General features: G+C 41.9%; 1 protein-coding gene across 2 annotated transcripts; it reads left to right on the top strand.

Annotated features, from left to right (window-relative positions):
• Positions 1-508: 508 nt before the first annotated feature.
• On the top strand, positions 509-20,711 carry LOC123999301 (solute carrier family 12 member 9-like). 2 transcript variants are annotated; one of them, XM_046304914.1, is made up of 14 exons: positions 509-839; positions 1,391-1,650; positions 1,876-2,010; positions 12,919-13,056; positions 13,251-13,550; positions 13,706-13,813; positions 14,442-14,553; positions 14,669-14,826; positions 14,923-15,005; positions 15,107-15,231; positions 15,438-15,630; positions 15,913-16,087; positions 18,612-18,758; positions 19,013-20,711. In XM_046304914.1, exons 2-14 carry the CDS (start codon positions 1,449-1,451, stop codon positions 19,867-19,869), a joined length of 2,733 nt encoding a protein of 910 aa, XP_046160870.1. In that variant the 5' UTR covers positions 509-839; positions 1,391-1,448; the 3' UTR covers positions 19,870-20,711. The 2 variants fall into 2 exon arrangements, with proteins under 2 accessions (XP_046160870.1, XP_046160869.1); XM_046304913.1 differs by having other exon boundaries at positions 509-893.
• Positions 20,712-21,347: the final 636 nt, after the last annotated feature.

Below are 21,347 nucleotides of genomic sequence, written 5' to 3'. Positions count from 1 at the left end.
ACTGTCGGCATTTTTCTTTTAAGTATGAAGATTGGGTACTTTTTCCACCACTACAGATTAAATACATGATGATGACATTCACAGGGTGGTGAAGGTGATGATTGTATTCTGGTGACATAATCGATGTTTTGCTGCCGTTTAAGAAAAATATAAAATCTCGCTCTTTTGACCATACTAATCTCATGTAGGTTACACATGCGCTCTAGCCAAAAGTGTGCAGATTAGCTATTTGTTAGCAGCAATTGTTAGATAGAGCGCACGTTTGTGAGAAAACCATCAGTAGAGTCGGAAACCCCATTTAACCGCAAATGGTATTTGTATGTGCACAACGTCATCACGCACATATTCTAAGTATTTGATAGAAATACATCTCTAGGGGGAAAATGAGCATTTTGTTTTTATGCGCAGTTTAGAATATTCGCATGAAAATCTGTCGCCAATTGGATGCAAACCTAGCTACAGACAGATTTTCACCCTCCCCTTTTTGGCAGTCACATGAACAGTTTTTACTGTCCCGTGACCAGCACATAACAAATAGCAAGTAACTAGATGAGTGTGCAAGTAGGTCAATGTTCATTGTAATTGGGAGAATACACATGTAGATTTGAATGAAAACTGGTCAGATTGCGGCATTATAATTTCTACCTTTTATGAGCTATTGGAGAATTTATCTGTAGCCTATGCTAACTATAGCCAGTAGTTTTCTAATCTAGTTAGATCAACTAACAAAGCACAGTTGTGTATGCTTTTATATTACTTTGCGATAACTTGCAGAGATCGTTCAGCTGTAAACTGAAATAACGGAGCAGTGGGCTACAGTAGGCAGCCAGATGCAGACGGTGAGTGTTTAACAACCGGAAGTGCGCGCGCTTATTCCCACTGACGGAGAATAGGTGAGTGGATGTTTTCATCTGGCTATAGCTACAATAGCCATGATTGCAAAGTAAACAAACATGTTATCATCAGTCAAACACCAAGTGTACGGAATTGTGAGTTTGAATTGTTGAATGACCTCACCAAAAACCGTTCTGTGTCACAGCTCCACTTCCCCTTTTTGGATACATGAAAGAAACGTAAACTCAACTCTTGTTAAATGATGTATGTTGATGTTGCATGATGTGTTGTAGTCAAGTGTTTTAACTCGCGCGTCTTTGAAGTATGCTATTTATTTTGAATGCCTGACTTTTTTCCCTGGTGGATCGTAGTCTGAAGATGTTGTTTTTCCAATGTAAAACCCTCCCCCCTCCCGTTATTGTTTTGTTTGCAGAACCTACTATTTTTCGTAAATCTAAAGCTATACTGTGTTTTCAGGAATCTGTCAAATTGTCAGTTTTGTTACCAACTTATTTTTATTATCTAATTTATACAAAGAATGTCAACATTTTAACAGGGTTACAAAAAAGGACGTCTAGACCATCTAAATATACAATAGGCTTCTCCCGAAGGCCATGTCTAATGAACACGCACCCCTCCTTGCCCATGGGGTGTGTGGTCTGTCTGTAGACACAGCAGTATGTGGCATGGGGGGGTCAGAGGGCACTGGGGAGGCCAGCACTCCTAATGCTGTACCCCGAAAACTCAACACATTCTTCGGGGTGATAGTGCCCACCGTCCTCTCCATGTTCAGCATAGTCCTCTTCCTCAGAACTGGTGAGTGCAGCATCGATGACAGACAATTACAAATATAGGCTGTGAATGTGGAATTATTCACCATGCAACATACAGTGATGCTTGTCGATGGTCAAGCTGGTCAAGCTGGCTGTTGGGTCCAAGCTATGATAGATCTTTTTAAGAAGTTGTATGTGTGAATGCATTAGTTTACTGTATTGTGTTCCTGTAACAATACTAATACTGTATAATGATGTTTCCCCATAGGGTTTGTGGTTGGTCATGCGGGGCTCTTGCAGGGTCTTGTGATGCTGCTTGTAGCCTACATCATTATCTCCCTCACCATCTTGTCCATCTGTGCTATTTCCACCAATGGTGCTGTGCAGGGAGGCGGGGCCTATTGTATCCTTAACTCTGGTTCTTTCACACCCCACAAAAAAACATATACAGTGCCCTCAGTATTCATACCCCTTGACTTATTCCACATTTTGCTGTGTTACAGCCTGAATTCAAAATAGGTTCAAATTTTTTTTTGTCTCACTCATCAACACATAATACCCCGCAATGACAAAGTGAAAACATGTTTTTATAAATGTTTGCAAATTTATTAAAAATTAATTACAGAATTATGTAATTTACATACAGTACAAGTCAAAAGTTTGGACACAGCGACTCATTCCAGGTTTTTTCTTTATTTTTACTACTTTCTACATTGTAGAATAATAGTAAAGACATCAAAACAATGAAATAACACATGGAATCATGTAGTAACCAAAAAAGTGTTAAGCAAATCAAATATATTTGAGATTCTTCATTGATGACAGATTTGCACACTTGACATTCTCTCAAACATTTTCATGAGGTAGTCACCTGGAATGCGTTTCAATTAACATGTGGTTCTTGTTAATTTGTGGAATTTCTTTCCATCTTAATGCGTTTAAGCCAATCAGTCCATATTATCAGTCCATATTATGGTAAGAACAACTCAAATAAGCAAAGAGAAACGACATTGCTTTAAGACAGTTCAGTAAATCCGGAAAATTTCAAAAACTTTGAAAGTTTCTTCCAAGTGCAGTTGCAAAAATACATCAAGTGCTATGATGAAACTGGCTCTCGTGAGGACCGCCACAGGAAAGGAAGACCCAGAGTTACCTCTGCTTCAGAGGATAAGTTCATTTGAGTTACCGGCCTAAGAAATTGCAGCCCAAATAAATGCTTCAGAGTTCTAGTAACAGACACATCTCAACATCAACTGTTCAGAGGAGACTCCGTGAATCAGGCCTTCATGGTCGAATTGCTGCAAAGAAACAACAAAGAAACACTAGCAAAGGACATTAGACCGATGGAAATCTGTCCTTTGGTCTGATGAGTCCAAATTTGAGATTTGTGGCTCCAACCTCCGTGTCTTTGTGAGATGCGAAGTAGGTGAACGGATGATCTCCACATGTGTGGTTCCCAATGTGAAGCATGGAGGAGGAGGTGTGATGGTGTGGGCGTGCTTTGCTGGTGACACTGTCTATGGTTTATTTACAATTCAAGGCACACTTAACCAGCATGGCTACAACGGCATTCTGCAGCGATACGCCATCCCATCTGGTTTGGTCTTATTGGAACTATCATTTGTTTTTCAACAGGACAATGACTCAACACACTTCCAGGCTGTGTAAGGGCTATTTGACCAAGAAGGAGGGAGATGGAGTGCTTCATCTGATGACCTGGCCTCCACAATCACCTGACCTCAACCCAATTGAGATGGTTTAGGATGAGTTGGACCGCAGAGTGAAGGAAAAGCAGCCAACAAGTGCTCAGCATATGTGGGAACTCCTTCAAGACGGTTGGAAAAGCATTCCAGGTGAACCTGGTTGAGAGAATGCCAAGAGTGTGCAAAGCTATCATCAAGGCAGAGGGTGGATACTTTGAAGAATCTAAAATATTTTGATTTGTTGAACACTTTTTGGTTACTACATTATTCCATATGTGTTATTTCATAGCTTTGATGTCTTCACTTTTGTTCTACAATATAGTAAAATAAAGAAAAACCCTTGAATGAGTAGGTGTGTCCAAACTTTGTACTGACTGGTACTATAAGTAGTCACACCCCTGAGTTAATACTTTGTAGAAGCACCTTTGCAGCGATTTCAGCTGTGAGTCTTTCTGGATACGTCTCAAAGAGCTTTATACACCTGGATTGTGCAACATTTACCCATTTTAATTATTGTAAAAATTATTTTATGCTCTGTCAAATGCATTGTCCATCATTGCTAAACATACATTTTCAGGTCTTGCCATAGATTTTCAAGCAGATTTAAGTCTAAATTATAACTTGGTCACTCAGGTACATTCACTGTCTTCTTCGTAAGCAATTCCCATGTAGATTTTGGCCTTGTGTTTTAGGTTATTGTCCTGTTGAAAGGTGAATCAATCTCCCAGTGTCTGGAAAGCAGACTCAATTGGGTTTTCCGCTAGGATTTTGCATGTGCTTCGCTCCATTCTGTTAATTTTTTCCCCTGAAAAATTCCCCAGTCCTTAACAATTACAAGCATACCCAAAACATGATGCATCCACCACTATTTCTTGAAAATATGGAGAGTGTATGGATTTGGCCCAAACATAACACTTTGTATTCAGTTCAAAAATGTAATTACTTTGCCACATTTCTTTCGCAGTATTACTTTAGTGCCTTGTTGCAAACTGGATGTATGTTTTTGAATATTTTTATGTACAGGCTTCCTTCTTTTCACTCCGTCAAGTAGGTTAGTATTGTTGCGTAACAACAATCCTCAGTTTTCTCCTGTCACAGCCATTCAACTCTGTAACTGTTTTAGTCACCATTTAGACTTTCAGTGAAATCCATGAGCGGTTTCCTTCCTTTCTGGCAACTGAGTTAGGAAGGATGCCTGTAAATCAAATTAAAATCACATTTTATTTATCACGTACATGTGTTTAGCAGATGTTATTGCAGGTGTAGCGAAATGCTTGTGTTTCTAGCTCTAACAGTGCAGTAATATCTAACCGCAATATCTAACCATTTCACAGTACACATATCTAAAGTAAAGGAATGGATTTAAGAATATATACATATTTGGGTGAGCAACGTCAGAGCGGCATAGACTAAGATATAGTTGGATAGAATTCAGTATATAAATATGAGATGAGCAGTGGCGACCCGTCATTTAGAGCAGGTGGGGCTCTGTTATAGGCCCACATTTTTTGTGAAAAAAATAAATAAAATAAATGTTTGCGGTCTTGCCTGTTGCATGTTCTTTTGGCATTAATACGTGTTACACATCAGTTTGCCAACAATGTAAAACAAATACAAATATATAATAGTTAACCTGATGACGGGGTAGGGTTCCCTTTTGGGAACGACCCCTTCCACGTTCAGCTGGAACGGTGGCGCATGGAATGCAAAAATATTCTTAGAAATATTTAACCTCCACACATTAACAAGTCCAATAGCTCAAATGAAAGATAAACACCTTGTTCATCCAGCCAGTAAGTCAGATTTCTAAAATGTTTTACAGCGAAAACATAGCACATATTTATGTCAAACCACCACCAAAGACACAGCTAATTTGAATAGCCAAGTTGAACAAAATATGCAATCAACAAACGCAGGATTCAAAGAAAAATAATTCACTAACCTTTTGAAAATCTTCATCAGATGACAGTAATAGGACATGTTACACAGTACATTTATGTTTTTTTCAATAATATGCTATTTATATCCATAAATCTCTGTTTACAATGACGCAATGTTCAAAAAATGCTACTCAAATGTCCGGAGAAATGACGATAGCTCCGGCAGATAACGTCAGATAACAAGCAATACACATCATAAACTTTGACTAAATATACATGTTCTACATATAGATAGAAAGATACACTTCTTCTTAATGCAACCGCTGTGTTACATTTATTTTTAACGTTACAGAATTTGTTCACTGGGCTATAATATGAGACGGCGCTCACACATTAGCATTATGTTTCCTCTATGTTGGACTCCACAGAAACACAAAAATAACCACATAAATATTCCCTTACCTTTGATGTTCTTAGATCATAAGCCGTGGAAGTAGTCATACTTACCAAAAACTGCGTTTGGTTTTCAAGACTGTCTTTGGGCTATCAAACACGACAAATTCCGTCTGAAATGCAGCCAAAATTCTAGTGGATGCGCATCAAAACTTCAAAATTACATATATGTCGACAACTGGTCAAACTAAGTTCAGAATCAAGCTTTAGCATGTTCTGAACACGCAAACCAATCCTTAGCTCGAACAGACAAACAGACATCGTTTGGTCAACCCTGGAAGAAAGAGAGCTCTGGACCCGACGCGCGCATCAAAGTGCATGTATTTTCGCGTGACCTGAAGGTTTCAGCCCGCCAAAAGGGGAGGGAGCGTGCGATTCTCACAATGACAGGCCCCACTGAAAGCAGACATCACGCTGAATAGATAGAAACTGTTCTCAGATCTGTAGCTCGTTGGGAAGGGTGGGGGCGATGACGTCAAAGTTGGCCCAACTTTCATGATGACAAGAGAGAGTTTGGGAGAATGGCTGCCCTGAGAGTTCTGCTTTACATACAGACATAATTTGAACGGTTTTAGAAGCTTTAGAGTGTTTTCTATTCAATTATAATTATTATATGCATATATTAGCAATTTTGGACAGATTTTTTTTCTGTTTACTATGGGCACGCAATTCCTCCAAAGGGGGCAGTAGTCAGCCCTATCTTTAACAGGTTTTAATATACCTGCATACAAACAGTCAATGAAGCATGATTTGTGATGCGCTCAAAACAACTGTTAACTCGGAATTGCAAAGTTTGACTTTAGTGAGTTCAAGACAACTGGGAACTCGGGGAAAAACGAGCTACAACTGGGAAAACATGTTTTGATTTTTCATCCAACTAGGAATTGTAAATCGGAACCCGGGCTTCTTTCTAGAGCTACGACCTGAAGATCATTGACATCATCATGGTTCAACTTTTTTTCTCAGAGTTCCAAGTTGTCTTGAAAGCACCATAAATCCAGAGAATGCCAGACTTTGATGACAAAATTTGCCCACGAAGGACCGCCACACCACCTTCCTTTTCAAGTGAGCACAGCACAACAAGTTGAGTCCAAAAATGTCTTGTATGCTGCTGCAAAAATGATGCAATATGTCAGGGATATATGTATACTGTAGTTAAGAAAGTAATACAAAGTGTATGTTGTGTAGTAAACTGTTCGTATCCCTTGTGCCTCAACCTAATAATTTGGTCTATTTTCACCTCTTCACTTCACCTACTGTTCTGACTTGGTGGTGTACATGTAGCCTATAACCTGTTTGTGAGAAATGTCATCATCGAATATTGTAATAGCTTTCATTGTCTGCTTATATTCCACCTTTATTTATCCTACGGCTCTGACTTGGTGTACAGAGAGAACACTGTAAGAACGGCCCATGTTCTGAATTCTGTCGCTTTACATTTCAAAAGTGCTGAACAAATAGTTATATTGACTACATCCGTCCTTACTCGCTCATTGTCTTAATCAAAATTACGGATTGCCTCTTATCTGCTTGTTGTCCCCTGCTGACATAGTTTGTACATCTCAATTGTCAGTAGAAACCACGTTTGTTTATTAAGAAAGTCGGCTATATTAGCTATGTTTTTTTTAAAGGCAATAAATGAGGCTGAATGAACTGTTTTTCTGCCGGACAAGGCTTCGCCCATAGCCAGGTCTATCAAATAAAATAAAATGTTATTGGTCATATGCACATGGTTAGCAGATGTTATTGCGAGTGTAGCAAAATGCTTATGCTTCTAGATCCGACAATGCAGCAGTATCTAACAGGTAATATCTAACAATTCCACAACAAAACCTAATATACACAATCTCGTAAATGAATGGGATAAGAATATATAGGTATAAAATATATGGATGAGCAGTGACAGAGCGGCTAATATGCAATAGATAGTAAAGAAAGGATAGTGAAGAATACAGTACATTATATACATATGAGATAAGTAATGTTAGATATGTAAACATTATTAAATTGACTAGTATTCTATTTATTAAAGTGGCCAATTATATCAAGTCTGTAGGTAGGCAGTGCTAGTGATGGCTGTCTAACAATCTGATGGTCTTGCGATAGAAGCTGTTTTTCAGCTGTGATGCATCTGTACTGACCTCTCTGGATAGAAGCGGGGGGGAACAGGCAGTGGCTCGGGGGGGGTTTATTGTCCTTGATGATCTTTTTGCCTTCCTGTGACATCAGTTGTTGTAGGTGTCCTGGAGGGTGGGTAGTTTGCCCCCGGTGATGCGTTGTGCGGACAGCACAACCCTCTGGAGAGCCTTGAGGTTGTGGGCGGAGCAGTTGCAATACCAGGCGGTGATACAGCCCGACAGGATGCTCTCAATTGTGCACCTGTAAACGTTAGTGAGTTTTTTTTTGTGACAAGCCACATTTTTTCAGCCTCCTGAGGTTGAAGAGGCGCCGTTGCGCCGCCTTCAACACACTGTCTGTGTGCACCATTTCAGTTTGTCTGTGATATGAACACAGAGGAACTTACATTTCAACCTTCTCCACTGCTGTCCTGTCATTGTGGATAGAGGGGTGTTCCCTTTGCTGTTTCCTGAAGTCCACGATCATCTCTTTTGTTTTGCTGACATTGAGTAAGATGTTATTTTCCTGACACCACACTCCGAGGGCCCTCACCTCCCTGTAGGCTGTCTCGTCATTGTTGGTAATCAAGCCTACCACTGTTGTGACGTCTGCAAACTTGATGATTGAGTTTGAGGCGTGCATGGCCACACAGTCGTAGGTGAACAGGAAGTACAGGAGGGGGCTGAGAACGCACTGTATTGTTTCCTGTTGTGTAGTGGCTTTGTTGGAATGCATCCCACAAAATGTTTGTCTTGCACCAAGATTTACATGCTATGATTTACACGCCACTGGAGATGGGTAATGCAAAATATGTAAACATGATTAATCTCTCTGGTACAAGCTAGCGTCCCACCTTGACAACAGCCAGTGAAATTGCAGGGCACCAAATTCAAAACAACAGAAATCCCACAATTAAAATTCCTCAAACATATACAAGTATTATACACCTTCTTAAAGATGCACTTCTTGTAAATGCAACCTCTGTGTCAGATTTCAAAAAGGCTTTACTGCAAAAGTACACTTTGCAATTATGTTAGTTCAGCACCTAGCCATAGAAACCCATACAGCCATTTTCCAGCCAATGAGAGGACTCACAAGTCAGCAATAGTATTAAAATTAATCACTTACCTTTGATGATATTCATCTGGTGGCATTCCCAGGTCTCCATGTTAGACAATAAATGTTTGATAATGTCCCTCTTTATGACTTAAAAACGTCCTTTTTGTTCGCGCGTTTTGTCCAGTAATCTGAATGCTCAAGGCACGTGCACTAAGTCCAGATAAAACATTTTTTTAAAGTACAATAAAAGTTAGTAGAAGCATGCCAAACGATGTTTAAACTCAATCCTCCGGTTGTTTTTCTCATAAATAATCAATAATATTTCAACCGGACAAAAGCTTCATCAATAGAAAAAGAGAAACAAGAAAGGTGCATTCCCGATCAGGCGCATGGTTGATATCTGGAAATTTCCACTGGCCACTGATTGAAAGTGCTGTATCTCCTAATTTTTCAGATTAAAATCCTGAAACAATGCCTAAAGACTGGCCAGATGTAGAAGAAGCCATAGAGCTCATGAACTCTTTGTATGAATAGGCTTTCAATGGAAAAACAGCCTTTCAAAATAATAGTACTCCCTGGTTGGATTTTCCTTGGGTTTTTGCCTGCCATATCAGTTTTGTTATACTCGCAGACATTATTTTAACAGTTTTGCTAACTTTAGAGTGTTTTCTATCCAAATCTACTAATTATATACATATCCTATTTTTCTGGGCCTGAGTAGCAGGCAGTTTAATTTGGGCACGCTTTTCATCCAACATTCCGAATGCTGCCCCCTACCCTAGTGAAGTTAAAATGACGAGTGTTCCATTATTAAAGTGGCCAGTGATTCCAAGTCTATGTATATAGGGCAGCAGCCTCGAATGTGGTAGTGGTGGCTATGCAACAGCCTGATGGCCTTGAGCTAGAAGCTGTTTTTCAGTCTCTCGGTCCTCTCGGTCCCAGCTGTAAAAGCTTTGATGCACCTGTACTGACCTTTCCTTCTGGATTATAGCGGCGTGAACAGGCAGTGGCTTGGGTGGTTGTTGTCCTTGATGATCTTTTTGACCTTCCTGTAGGTGTCCTGGAGGGCAGGTAGTTTGCTCCCGGTGATGTATTGGGCAGACAGCACCACCCTCTGGAGAGCCCTGCGGTTGCGGGCGGTGCAGCTGCCGTAGCAGGCGGTGATACAGCCCGACAGGATGCTCGCAATAGTGCATCTGTAAAAGTCTGAGGGTTTTAGGTGCCAAGCTGTTGCGCCTTTTTCACCACATTGTCTGTGTGGGTGGACCATTTCAGTTTGTCAGTGATGTGTACGCCAAGGAATCCTTCCACCTTCTCCACTGCTGTCCCGTCAATGTGGATAGGGGGGGTTCTTCCTCTGCTGTTTCCTGAAGTCCAAAATAACCTAGAATTTGTTTTGTTGACGTTGGGTGATAGGTTATTTTCCTGGCACCAAAGCTCCTCCCTGTAGGCTGTCTCGTCATTGTTGGTAATCAAGCCTACTACTGTTGTCGTCTGCAAACTTGATTGAGTTGGAGGCGTGCGTGGCCACACAGTCATGGGTGAACAGGGAGTACAGGAGGGGGCTAAGCACGCATCCTTGTTTTCTCCTACCTTCACCACCTGGGGGCGGCCTGTCAGGATGTCCAGGACCCAGTTGCACAGGCGGGGTTCAGAATCATGGCCTCAAGCTTAATGAGCTTGGAGGGTACTATGGTGTTGAATGCTGAGCTATAGTCAATGAACAGCATTCTTACATAGGTATTCCTTTTGTCCAGATGGGACAGGGCAGTGTGCAGTGTGATTGCGATTGCATCGTCTGTGGATCTATTGGGGTGGTAAGGAAATTGAAGTGGGTCTAGGGTAGCAGGTAAGGTGATATGATCCTTGACTAGTCTCTCAAATCACTTCATGATGGCAGAAGTGAGTGCTACGGGGCGATAGTCATTCAGTTCAGTTACCTTTTCATTCTTGGGTACAGGAACAATGGTGGACATCTTGAAGCATGTGGGGACAGTAGACTGGGAAATGGAGAGATTGAATATGTTTGTAAACACTCCAGCCAGTTGGTCTGCGCATGCTCTGAGGACACGGCTAGGGATGTCATCTGGGCCGGCAGCCTTGCGAGGGTTAACACGCTTAAATGTCTTACTCACGTCGGAGAAGGAGAGCCCACAGTCCTTGTTAGCGGGCCTCGTCGGTGGCACTGTTATCCTCAAAGCGGGCGACGGTGTTAACTTGTCCGGAAGCAAGAGTTCGGTGTCCCTTTGTAGTCCGTGATTTTCTATAGACCCTGCCACATATGTTTCAGGTTTGAGCCATTGAAATTGCGACTCCACTTTGTCTCTATACTGACGTTTTGCCTGTTTGATTGCCTTACAGAGGGAATAACTACACTGTTTGTATTCAGCCATATTCCCAGTCACCTTGCCATGGTTAAATATGATGGTTCGAGCTTTCAGTTTTTTGTGAATGCTGCAAACTCTCCATGGTTTCTGGTTGGGGTTAGTTTTATTAGTCACAGTGGGTACAACATCTCGCAAACACTCCCTAATAAACTCAGTCACCGTCAGTGCATTCGTCAATATTGTTCTCGGAGACTACCTGGAACATATCCCAGTCTGCGTGATCAAAACAATCTTGAAGCGTGGATTCCGATTGGTCAGACCAGCGTTGAATAGTCCTTAGCATGGGTACTTCCTGTTTTGAGTTTCTACCTACCTATAGTAAGTGAGGAGCAAAATGGAGTCTTGATCAGATTTGCTGAATGTCAGTATGTTATCACAATCACACCATGAGTAGTTCTTCTTGAAACATATACCCCCGCCCTTCTTCTTCCTGGAGAGATATTTATTCCTGTCTGCGCGATGAATTGTGAACCCAACTGGCTGAACGGACTCAGACAGTATATCCCGAGAGAGTCATGTTTTCGTGAAAAAGAGTATGTTTACAATCCCTTATGTTTCTCTGGAAAGAAATCCTCTCCCTGAGCTCTTTATTATCCAGACTGAACATTAGCGGGTAATATACTCTGAAGCGGTGGGTGGTGTGTGCACCTCCTTAGTCGGACGGGAAGACCACTCCGAGTACATATCCTCCTCCAGCGGTGTTTTGGATCGGCCCCTGGAATCAGTTCAATTGCCCTGGGGGCTACGAACAGAGTATCCGATTCTGGAAAGTCGTATTCTTGGTCGTAATTCTGGTAGTGCTGGTGAGTTACCGCCGCTCTGATATCCAATAGTTCTTCCCGGCTGTATGCAATAACACCAAAATATATCTGGGCTAATAATGTAAGAAATAACACAGAAAAGTATTTAGATTTTTTCATAAGCGCTAGAAGCACGGCAGCCCTCTGGTCTTTGTGGTTGAATCTGTGTTTGAAATTCACTACTCGACAGAGGGACCTTACAATTATCTGTATGTGTGTGGTACAGAGATGAGGCAGTCATAAAAAAATTACATTAAACACTTATTGCACACAGTCCATGCAACTTATTTTGTTAAGCTAATTTTTACTCCTGAACTGCTCTAACAAAGGGGTTGAATACTTATTGACTCAAGACATTTCAGCTTTTCAGTTTTTATTCATTTGTAAACATTTCTAAAAACAATTTCACTTTGACATTATGGGGTATTGTGTGTAGCCAATGACGACAAAAATCTCAATATAATCCATTTTAAATTCAGGCTGTAACACAACAATGTCGAAAAAGTAACGAGGTGTGAATACTTTCTGAAGGTATTGTATTTTGCAAATGTGTATTGGTCTGAAGTATAAGTGAAGTTTTTAAAAGTCCTTACTAGTCAAACTTGATGCCACATTATTTTATAGACAATTCTAGCCCTTATATCTCTAACAGGAAATTTCATCAATTTTCAACCCCATATTCACCATGGCCAGAACCACCCTAACATCATCATAGTGCCAGCGGGTGTTTATGTTTTGTAGTCAAAAAGATAGAAGATAAGTGTTTTGGATTACAGAATCTGAATACACTGATGACAACAGCTGGTGTGCATCATGTGATTTAACCAGCTGAGCCGAGTGACTTTGCTAACCTTTGTTAATGAAGCCCACCAGATCAGTAATATTTAACCCCTTGACCTAATGTCTGCCAGTCATGATCAGTCGATCGTTGGGCCCAGAGTTTGGAGGAAGCATTGGCCTCATGTTCTTCCTTGCCAAGGTGTGCGCGTGTGGAGTGTATGTGCTTGGTCTGGTAGAGGCCATACTTGACATATTTGGTCAGGATCCAGGTTAGTCTTGACATTCTATAATTACTAGTTTAAGCCCTAATACTTAAAATTCCAAGCATGCATGCCAAGATTTTGTACTTCTGCTGAAAACAAATTCTATATAATATTTCTTAGAATGTTGGTGCCACATGCATTCAAATGAGTCATTCCACCCAGTGTTTTATCTTGTCCTCTTTGTCCACCTCCCACTCTAGCGTCCTCCTCTGCATTGCGGGTGCTTCCCCAGGGATACTGGTACACAGTGCTGTACTCTTCCATAGTTCTCCTGCTGGTTCTGTTGGTGTGCCTAGTGGGCGCCCACATCTTCGCCCGCACCTCCTTTCTCATCCTGCTGGTGGTGACCATCTCCTTGCTGTCCATCTACATCAGCCCCCTGGCGCTGACCACGCCCCTAAACTTCCTCATCTCCCACCAGGGCCCTGGCAACCATACCCTCACCTACAATGCCAGCTACACAGGCTTCAACGGCACAACACTGAGGGACAACCTGGGCTGTGAGTACTGTCTGGCTGGAGTCATATTTCAGATGCATTATAGGCATAGTAAGCCTTGATGGGGAGGTGAAACTGTACATGTATAGAGTTGTTAGTTTTATGGTTTGAAAGAGAGCTGTTATAGCAACAGTGTTCTTCCTCTTTTTCCTCTTCAGCGAGCTACACTGTGGACTATAGCACCGGTAAAGTAATGTCATTCGCTTCCGTGTTCGCTGTCATGTTCACCAGCTGTACCGGAATCATGGCCGGAGCCAACATGTCAGGTACTCTCCACACGCATCATATACCCCCCCCCTTTTGCCCTCAGAACAGCCTCAATTCGTTAGGGCATAGACTCTACAAGGTGTCTAAAGCATTCCACAGGGATGCTGGCCTATGTTGACTCCAATGCTTCCCACAAGTTGTCAAGTTGGCAGGATGTCCTTTGGGTGGTGGACCATTCTTGATACAGACGGGAAACTGTTGAGGGTGAAACCCAGCAGTGTTGCAGTTCTTGACACAAACTGGTGCACCTGGCACCTACTATCATACCCTGTTCAAAGGCGCTTAAATCTTTTGTCTTTCCCATTCACCCTCTGAATGGCACACATACACAACCTTGAAAGTCAATCTTTAAGCTGTCCCCTTCCCTTCATCTACACTGATTTAAGTGGATTTAACAAGTGACCTCAATCATGGATCATAGCTTTCACCTGGATTAACCTGGTCAGTCTGTCATGGAAAGAGCAGTTCTTAAAGTTTTTTATACTCAGTGTAGCTGTTACTTTACCTGTGCCATATGCATTCTGACTAAAGGTAATGGAATATTTTAGCTCCGTTAGTTAACATCTTATTAAGCTTCACATACAGACTCAAACTTGACATGTCTTTCCCTTAATCTGTTCTCTGTAGGAGAGCTGAAGAACCCCAGTGCTGCCATTCCCAAAGGCACCATTATTGCAGTCCTCTACACCTGCATAGTCTATGTCCTGCTCTTCATCCTGGCCAGCTCCACATGTGAAAGGTCTGAATGGATGAGGCTGGGAGTGGTGGGAACTCTGTCATCCCTAATTTGCTCATAATTGACTGTAGCTTCTATATACTTAAAAATAGTTAACTAATTAACATATTTTGTTTAGGACCCTGTTGGTTCAGGATTACGGGTTCTTCCAGCGTATAAACATCTGGCCGCCATTTGTAACCATTGGGATCTACTGTTCCGCCCTATCAGCAGCCATGTGCTCTCTGATTGGGGCATCCCGGATCCTCCATGCCCTTGCACTGGACCAGCTGTTTGGTAAGGATGTTGTTGAAATTGTTTCGCAAAGAGTAACAGAGTAAAGGACATAGAATAAGGAGCATAATGGTGATGTAATGTTGATGTTACCCATAGGTTTTCCATTGGCTCCTGCTGCTATCACTTCCAGCTCTGGTAACCCATGGGTGGCAGTGCTGTACACCTGGGGGTTGGCACAGGTGATGAGAGGAAATGGGTGTATTGTATTGAGCTGTGGAGTGCTACTTTTGGCATTTTAAACAGGCTCTGAGACAGTGTCTTTGGTGTGACTGTGTTGCAGTGTGTGGTGTTTGCAGGCCAACTTAATGCAATAGCTGGCCTTGTGACAGTGTTCTACCTCCTGGCCTATGCTGCTGTCGACTTGGCCTGTCTGGCTCTGGAATGGGCATCGGCCCCCAACTTCAGGTAATCAGATCCTAGTTTCATGCTGTACAATCCGATAAAAAAAAGAAGACAATGACCTTGCGCTGATGTTCCTCTTTTTGTGTTTGGATGTCGTTGTCCTTAGTGAAGTAGCGTTTATCTGGAATTCTTTTGACCATCATTGTCCAGTCTAGTTTTTACCTGTCTTTCACCTTTCCCCGGTTTCCCTTGCCATTCTATCTCCCTAGGCCCACCTTCCAGGTGTTCTCCTGGCACACATGTCTGCTGGGCATTCTGAGCTGTCTGGTGATGATGTTTGTGATTAATCCTGTCTACTCTTCAGCCAGCATCATCCTCCTCTTGCTGCTGTTGCTATTCCTGCACTACAGATCACCCACCAGCAGCTGGGGATACATCAGCCAGGCTCTCATCTTCCATCAGGTACCCACACATGGAGACGTGCGCACACACACCACACGCATATACTTGTACCAAAGCAAAAATGCGCTCATGGGCCAGTTCCTGGGTCATGTTCAGCAGGGAGGAAACATTTTGAAACGGTGAAGAACTATCTGAAGGTGTTCAGTTTAGAAAACAGATGTAGGTTTTCTGATGCAAAATATTTTGCTATGGTGTTCCCCACTAAACAGGACCCTGTGATGTGTCACCGCTGTCATTCTTGGTGCTTTGAATCTACTTTCCCCCATTCCCCCTCTCCTGTAGGTGCGTAAGTATCTGCTGATGCTGGACGTGAGGAAGGACCATGTGAAGTTCTGGAGGCCCCAGGTGTTGTTGATGGTGGCCAACCCTCGCTCCTCCTGCCAGCTCATCAACTTTGTCAATCAGCTGAAGAAGGGCGGCCTGTTTGTGCTGGGACACGTGAAGCTGGGAGATCTGGGTAACATTATAGGGACGGTGACTGGGGTTCTGGTACCAGTGGTATCATATGGTTCTTACAATAAATGCTTGTAATTGTTATGACTGCATGAAACCTAAAGCTTCCACTATTTGATTACAAAAGGAGTAATCGGAGTGTGATATTTCTGGGGTCCAAAATGATTGACACCCTTGCTAAAAGATGTGCAACACATACTGTATAAAATAAATAGTTCAAATACTGAGCTATATTGTATGCTCCAAAAAAATTATTCTATACTAATGCTAAGAGCTGCTCTATTTTTATGTTATCCAACAAATGTAAACACCTGGAGTTTGCTAAATGACATTGGCACTTGGATTGGAAACGGTCAGATGACATAAAAATCTAGCTTTTAGGCAATGCACACTAGTGGTGGGTTTGGCTTCATAATAAGAATGCATAAGCAGAAAAGAAACCCAAATCTACTTTAAAATGTGGTTGTGGGGCCCTTGTTAAGGTCAATGGCATCATAAACTTTACCCAGTACCAGGACAGAGGCTGAACCTTGACCGCTTGCGGATCATCCAGCATGACAGTAACCCAGAGCACACAACAGTACCTACAAAGAAATTGTTAATTGACCACAAAATCAACATTTTGCCATGGTCTTTTCAGTCGCCAGACTTGAAACCCATTGGAAACCTGTGGTTTGAATTGAAGAGGGGAGTCCATAAGCACAGACGAAGGATAACAATGTTCTGTATGGAGGAATGGTCTAAGATCCCTTCTAAAGTGTTCTCCAACTCATAAAACATTTTGAGAAAAGGCTCATTGAAAAGGTCACAAGGTCAGGCATTGAAAAAAGTGGTGTCAATCATATTGACCCCTACCATCTGAGCAATTGCATTAGTTTAAAATGCTATAATTTACCAATTTTCTGGGGAGCATAAAATGTAAACTGAGTATACCAAATATTAGGAACTCCTTTTGCCCTCAGAACAGCCTCAATTCATCAGGGCATGGATTCTACAAGGTGGCAAATGTTCCACAGGGATGCTGCCCCATGTTGACTCTAATGCTTCCCACAAATTTGCTGATGTCCTTTGGGTGGTGGACCATTCTTCATACACACAGTTGAGCATCAAAAATCCAGCAGCATTTCAGTCCTTGACACACACCGGTGCGCCTGGCACCTACTATCATACCCTGTTCAAAGGCACTTAAATCTTTTATCATGCCCATTCACCCTCTGAATGGCACACATACACAATCCATGTCTCAATTGTCTTGAGGTTTAAAAATCCTTATTTAACCTATCTCCCCTTCATCTACAGTGATTTGAATGGGATTTAACAAGTTATTATACCTTTAGTTCAATGAGGAACACAGACTGAGACCAAGGTCTCTTTTACAGCTGGGCCCTGTGTATACATGTTTACACATACAGTTTAGGTACAATGATTAAGAAACTAAACAAGACAAACAGATTATTACATTTGCATAGGTTATTCCCCTAACAGCATAATAACTTGTATTACCTGAAACAGTTACAAGCAATACAAAAATACAAATCCTCCAATAAATATTTGAAATGGGCAAGGAGGACAAGAGTCTCAAGTTGAACTTTAGTCTGCAGGCTATTCCATGGGCAAGGAGCATAACAGGAAAAGGCAGCCATACCCAACTCTGTGGAAATCCCATGGGCCTCAAGTATAGTCCATGCTTGAGACCTGATTTTAGGAATTCTAATTCTAATATTGATGAGTGATTATAAATAAGGTAGTTTATTCAGAAGTGCTTTATAGAAAAACACGAGAGCATGTTGTTCTCATCTCACGGACAGCGAAGTCCAACCCACATTTTGATATAGAACACAGTGGTTAGTACTGTAGCTAGCACCCGTAATAAACCTAAGTGCGCAATGACAAGTAGCATCCAGCGATTTAAGTATTGATGCCGTAGCATGCATGTAAATAATATCCCCATAATCTATAACAGACATAAAAGCAGCTTGCATAATTTGTCTTTTATTTGTCGAGAACAAACATGTCCTGTTTCTATAGAGGAAGCCACGCTTGATTTATAGCCGTTTACAAAGTTCATCAATATGCATTTTAAAAGACAGTTTATCATCCAACCATATCCCTAAGTATTTATATGCAGAGACCTGATTCATTCGAAAACCACCTAAGCTTGTAAGTGCAAGTGTATTTTTAACCAACTTTCTTCACCTATTAAAAATCATAAAATGTGTTTTGTTTGCATTTAAAACAAGTTTCAGCTGTATAAATGACCCTTGTAATATCTTAAAATCTGTCTCCAATAATGACATCAATAAGGGATCATAGCTTTCACCTGGATTTACCTGGTCAGTCTATGTCATGGAAAGAGGTGTTTTGTATACTCAGTGTAGGAATATGAATTATCTGTTTTATTCAGTCATTTTTGCTCATCTTTATCAAGTGTGTCAATCATTTCAGACCCCATAGAAAACTTAAGGGAAACTAGTTTGGCTCTGCTCTCGTTTGGGAATCCAGCCATTCCAGCCTCTCTTCTGTTTCAGACACCCTGCCCTCTGACCCTGTCCAGCAGCAGTATAACTTCTGGTTGAGTCTGGTGGATAAGCTGGGGGTGAAGGCCTTTGTGGACCTGACTCTGTCCTCCTCTGTGAGGCAGGGCACACAGCATCTGCTGCGCATCACTGGCCTGGGTGAGTCACACAACCTCCTATTTACCATTCTGGATCATTGTTTGTTGTTTTCCTCCTCTTCACACACAACTGTGTCGTAAAGAGCAATGACATACTGTATTAAAAATAATATTACTACTTTGGAAAATGGAACATAAAACAGTTTAACCCGTCAAGCAATGTACTCTTTAATGTACTCCAATGTACTCTTTAATGTACTCCAATGTACTCTTTAATCCATTTGATTATCCTCCTCCACTCTTTACCTCTTCAAGGCGGCATGAAGCCCAACACTCTGGTCTTGGGGTTCTACGACAGTTGCACCCCTGAGGACTACTTCCTCCAAGACCCTGCCTTCTATGAGTCAGAAGAGGCCGGAGGGGATGATTTTGGTGTAGATCTGCCCTCCCTGCAAGCCCACTTCCCTCCAGTCCGCCATGTGGAGAGCCCACGCTGGCTCACGCCAGAGGAGTATGTGGGAATCATCTCGGATGCCATCAAGATGAGTAAGAACGTGTGTCTGGGCCGCTACTTCTTCCAGCTGCAGGGGGAGAGCATGGGGACCAAGATGGACGGGGCTGAGAGGATCATCGACGTGTGGCCCCTCAACCTGCTGCGTCCGGGCAGCACCTCAGCAGCCTCTGTTGACGTGTGCAGCCTTTTCCTGCTGCAGATGGCGTGTGTCCTCAACATGGCCAGCAGATGGCGCCATGCCAGAATGAGAATATTTCTGTGTGTGGAGGCAGAGTCAAGCGACCAGAGCTGGGTGGTTAAAGAGGAGACCTTCCGGGAGCTGTTGAGGAAGCTGAGGATCAGGGCCTCCATCAAGATAGTGCCTTGGGACTCTGTGGTGCAGCTGTACGGACAGAAACAGACACAGGACACAGAGCTGGGGGAGCTGGGCCTGACAAGGCCGGCCCCAGCCCTCTCAGAGGACTTCCTGTCTGCAGTCAACTGCCTGCTGATGGAGCACAGTGCTCAGGCTGCTGTCCGCTTCCTGTATTTACCACGCCCCCCTACTCACTCTGGCCAATCACAACAATACCTTAGTCAGTTGGAAGCTGTGACTCACGGTTTAGGCCCAACCCTCTTGATTCATGGTCTCACCCCAGTCACGTGCACTGAGCTTTGAGTGTGTCACTGTGTGTTTATGGGATCAATATGTCATGTAGCTAACTCAATCCTGAACATAATAGAAAGGGCAGTCTGTTGAATGCTTAACATATGAGGTACATGATGTATGTGTTAGTTAGACAATAAACACATAGGCATGCTACACAACAGGACCTATTAGCATAGCTCTGTTCTGTAGGCACATAGTTTCACATCTTGTAATGTAACTCATTTACACATCTACTAATTTCATTAATGAATACATTCGGCACCTAGTCAGTCACAGTAAAAAAATCCTTCTTTAAGCTGTCTCCTCCCTTTCATCTACACGGATTTAAATGGATTTAACAAGTGACCTCTATAAGGAATCATAGCTTTCACCTGGATTCACCTGGTTAGTCTGACATGGTTTGTACACTGTGTATATTTATTTGTTCATACTGTAATTTAATGGAGTAGAAGAAGAGTTGAGTTCCAACTCTGGATTCTGAAATGGAGGAAAGGCTACATATGTTTACTCGCTATGAAAACTAGAATTTTGTGTTCATTTATTTGATGTTGAACACATTCTCTTTCCATTGACCCCTTTTCCCAGCATATTCCTCTTCAGATTGTGACCCAGTTTGGGAGAGCTCACGACTGTCTGGACCACATGAGCTCTTAGGAGTTTAGGTCATTCATTAATTGGTCATGCTTGAAATGCTACTTTTCTGGACTATTATCTGGTCCATGATGGAACATGAGTTCAAAGTTCCTGACCCTGCTCCTAACTAGATGAGTCCCTAATGCTTGACAATATTATGTAATGTTACACAACCACCAATGCACTAACAGGCAGATTAAATATCAATTGCTAATTTATTTTGTCAATTTTTTTGCCAAATGCTAAGGTGCATTCCATTCATTTATTACTTGGGGAAAGTATTTGAATTCTTCTGCTGTGCTTTTCTTATGTACAGACGTAGGAAACAGAAAGTTACGGAGTTACTGCAAGGCGTTTTGTATTCATGTAAGCTATTTTTAAATACTAATTGAAGCATGTATTAGGCGCTATGTGAAAGCTTCTACATTTAACTAGACTTATGGGACTTTCATGCTTTAAGCAGAAATAGGACTATAAAGAGAACTTAAGTTACTATTGCTTCTGACTGCTCAGAAGCCATGTACTATTCTCTCGTTGTGTGACACAGACTGTTCTCTAGCGTCTGTGGATATCTCATTGAGTGCCAGACAGGCCACAAGCTAGTTCTGCAGGACATACATTATTCAAGAATAAGAATAGACAACGTATAACATACTGAGTAACATATGTGTAGAGGAAACCGTAACAAATATGACAGTCATTTGTGAATGTGTTCGTAATATACAATAGTAATGTCTTTTTTATTAAAACATTTAAAGATCACAAAAATGACTTGTGACGGTTGATATCAGAAGTGGTACTATATTAAAAGACCAAATCAACCACAGAACATGCACATTTGCAACAGTCCAGTT

Source organism: Oncorhynchus gorbuscha, linkage group LG16 (genome assembly GCF_021184085.1).
Source record: "Oncorhynchus gorbuscha isolate QuinsamMale2020 ecotype Even-year linkage group LG16, OgorEven_v1.0, whole genome shotgun sequence".
NCBI classification, from domain to species: Eukaryota; Metazoa; Chordata; class Actinopteri; order Salmoniformes; family Salmonidae; genus Oncorhynchus; species Oncorhynchus gorbuscha.
Note: the sequence above shows the minus strand (reverse complement) of the source record. Positions and strands in the feature narration are given on the sequence as shown.

Bases quoted from the DNA above. Each gene is read 5' to 3' on its own strand.
- LOC123999301 (XM_046304914.1), top strand. From the start codon at position 1,449: ATGTCTAATGAACACGCACCCCTCCTTGCCCATGGGGTGTGTGGTCTG. The intron at 13,551-13,705 runs GTGAGTACTGTC...TTTCCTCTTCAG, and splicing joins ACTGAGGGACAACCTGGGCT to CGAGCTACACTGTGGACTAT. The intron at 18,759-19,012 runs GTGAGTCACACA...TACCTCTTCAAG, and splicing joins GCTGCGCATCACTGGCCTGG to GCGGCATGAAGCCCAACACT.